Genomic DNA, 2,500 nt, shown 5'->3' on the forward strand with positions numbered 1-2,500 from the left:
GAGCAACGTTTTACTCACTAGCGTAGAGAAGAACGAGCGAGGAGACGACTTTCTGTCCCAGAGAAAGACCGTCCAAGTGTTTGCCGTACCAGTCTGGGGACCACACTGTCGAATTCCTAAAAAAAAAAGGATTTAAAAAAAAAAAAAAAAAAAAAAAAAAAAGACTTGGGAAATGTTCAGAATTTTAATACAACTGAATGGGTTTAAAAAATTATCTTTAGCTTAAAAAAATTATAAATAAATAAATAAATAAATAAATAATTCATAACAATAATTCATTAATAATATAAATAATTCTTCAAAATATTAAAATATTCTTCCGAATATTAAAATGCCTATAAAAATAAAATAAAATAGTAAATGAGTATTAAATATTTCATATGAAAAACAAAAGTAAAAACAAAATGAACACTGTAAAATAAAAAAAAAAACAGAATAAATAAAATTAAATAAAGTGGTACATGATGAATAGATATTTTATATGATATATGAAAGTAAGAAAAACCAGAAGGAAAATTATAAAATAAAAACAATAACTCTTAAAAGGATTAAAACTAAAAAAAAGGTGTTATTATGGAACTTATTTTTAATTGGCAGTACAAGCAATCTAATAAATATTACACTATAGTTTTGATCGCTTTAGTCAGTTTTTTAGAGGTTTCATCTGTTTTGTTTAAAATAAATGACACACTCTAATAAATCAATAATAAATGGATTTATGTTACAGAGCTCACATACATGAGCAGAGCTGTTGGGTGACAGAGTTTCTCGTCTTCGTGGTTTATCTCCAGGCAGAAAGCGTGCAGTAAAAGGCCGAAGCACGTTAAATAGATGCACACAGTCAGGCCAAACTTCACCGAGAAGCAGAGCACGAAGAAACGCAGCGTCTGCAGGAGATTAAAAACACAGAGTCGAGAATTCAAATTCAAATCAAGTGCAGTAAAATGTACTTTAAAAAGTATTTAATTGCATGTTAAATTTGGGAAATATTTTAATATCTAATGCTACTGAAGATGTACTTCCATTTCCAAATCCAAAAATTACCACAAAGTTTCCGTCTGTTGATATTTATTGCTTAAGAATGCAAATTATTATTATTAATATCATTTATTAGTTGTCATTGTACTTGTAGGTTGTTCTTCTAAAGCCCATAGAACACTGCATATGCTTTTTATGAAATTCGACACTCTTAGCTGCCTACACACGCCAATCAAGAGCTGTAGCGCCACCAAGAGGGCAAACCAGGACATACGTTTGCTATAATAACTCTGCAATGTCGTAGCAATGAGATTTCACTTTCCTCTGATTCTTTTTCCCCTCATTTTTCTCCCAGTTTGGTCACCTGCCAATTCCCACTCGCCAGCCAGCTCCCTGTCGTACACCGGCTACCAACTGCGCAGGGTGAAAGCTAACATATGCTTCCTCCGAGGCATCTGAAGCCAAGCAACTGCGGCTCGTGCTGCGTCACAGCGCGGTGTAACTCCCTCGGAGGGAATCTGCCCCCTTCTGCATACATGAGCTCATAAACTTGTTTTCACTTGTTTTAGTGTTAATTTAGTTTTAGGTTAATTTAATGTTATCTTTTTAATAATAAGTACAACCTTAGAAAAACTGATAGCTATGTGATAAATAATAAAACATCATTTCTGGTAATGCTTTGTGACTTTCAGACTGATTTCTTGCTAATAATAATAATAATAATAATAATAATAATAATAATATATGCTGTTAAAATTTGTTCTAAAAAATCAATTGAGTTTAAAATAAAATTAGATATAATTAGAATTAAAATTAGATATTATATAAATGCTAGAAATTAAAGGTATTTTTGTAGCAGTTTATTTAGCAGGTCTTTAATAGGTAATTATGTTGTAAGTAGCTAATAATAAAAGCTATGTATGGGGTAAGTAGCTAGTATTTACTACGTAAAATGTGGTAGCTAGTAATAATAGGCAACTATGGGGGAGGTCATTAGCATGTAGTTAGTTTTTAATATGTATCTATGGGGAAATGTGGTAACGTGATCGCTAGTAATTATATATAAGTATAGGATACTGTAAGTACTTAATTTTTAATTTGCTAGCTAAGTTAATTTTTAATATATGGTAGCTAGTAATTATAAGGCAAGTATAGGGTAAGTAGTTAGTAAGTAGCTAGTTAGTAGTTAGTAAGTAGTTAGTTTTTAATATGTATATGTAAGGGTGGGGGTAAGTAGCTGGTATTTAACGTGTAGATAACGTGTTAATAGGTAAGTATGGGGTAAGTAGTTAGTGGTTACTATGTAAAGATGGGGTAAGTGAGTAATTGTTATAATTGTTATAATCAAATATGTGCTGCTTTCCGTACTGTAAAATAAAGTACCGCCTCTATTTATTTATTTTTTTTTACCTTTTTTGGTAGGAATCTCAGATTTTTTCCGGTAGGAACCTTCATGATGGAGCTGTCAGACGGCTTCCCCAGTAGCGACACACTGGACAGATATAAAGAAATGAAACAGACG

The 2,500-nt window shown here is 31.6% G+C and overlaps 1 protein-coding gene across 1 annotated transcript in view; it reads right to left on the bottom strand.

The window, feature by feature from the left end:
• The window catches only part of LOC113535776 (transmembrane protein 94), a 19,944-nt gene that overhangs the window by 3,374 nt on the left and 14,070 nt on the right, over positions 1–2,500 (bottom strand). The window contains exons 22-24 of the mRNA XM_053229744.1: positions 2,389–2,470; positions 739–887; positions 19–116 (exon numbers count right to left, since the gene is read on the bottom strand). Of these exons, the coding sequence (XP_053085719.1) occupies positions 19–116; positions 739–887; positions 2,389–2,470 (329 nt within the window). The remainder of the gene's footprint in view (positions 1–18; positions 117–738; positions 888–2,388; positions 2,471–2,500) is intronic.

The sequence above is a fragment of the Pangasianodon hypophthalmus genome, chromosome 26, assembly GCF_027358585.1.
Source record: "Pangasianodon hypophthalmus isolate fPanHyp1 chromosome 26, fPanHyp1.pri, whole genome shotgun sequence".
Taxonomy (NCBI): Eukaryota; Metazoa; Chordata; class Actinopteri; order Siluriformes; family Pangasiidae; genus Pangasianodon; species Pangasianodon hypophthalmus.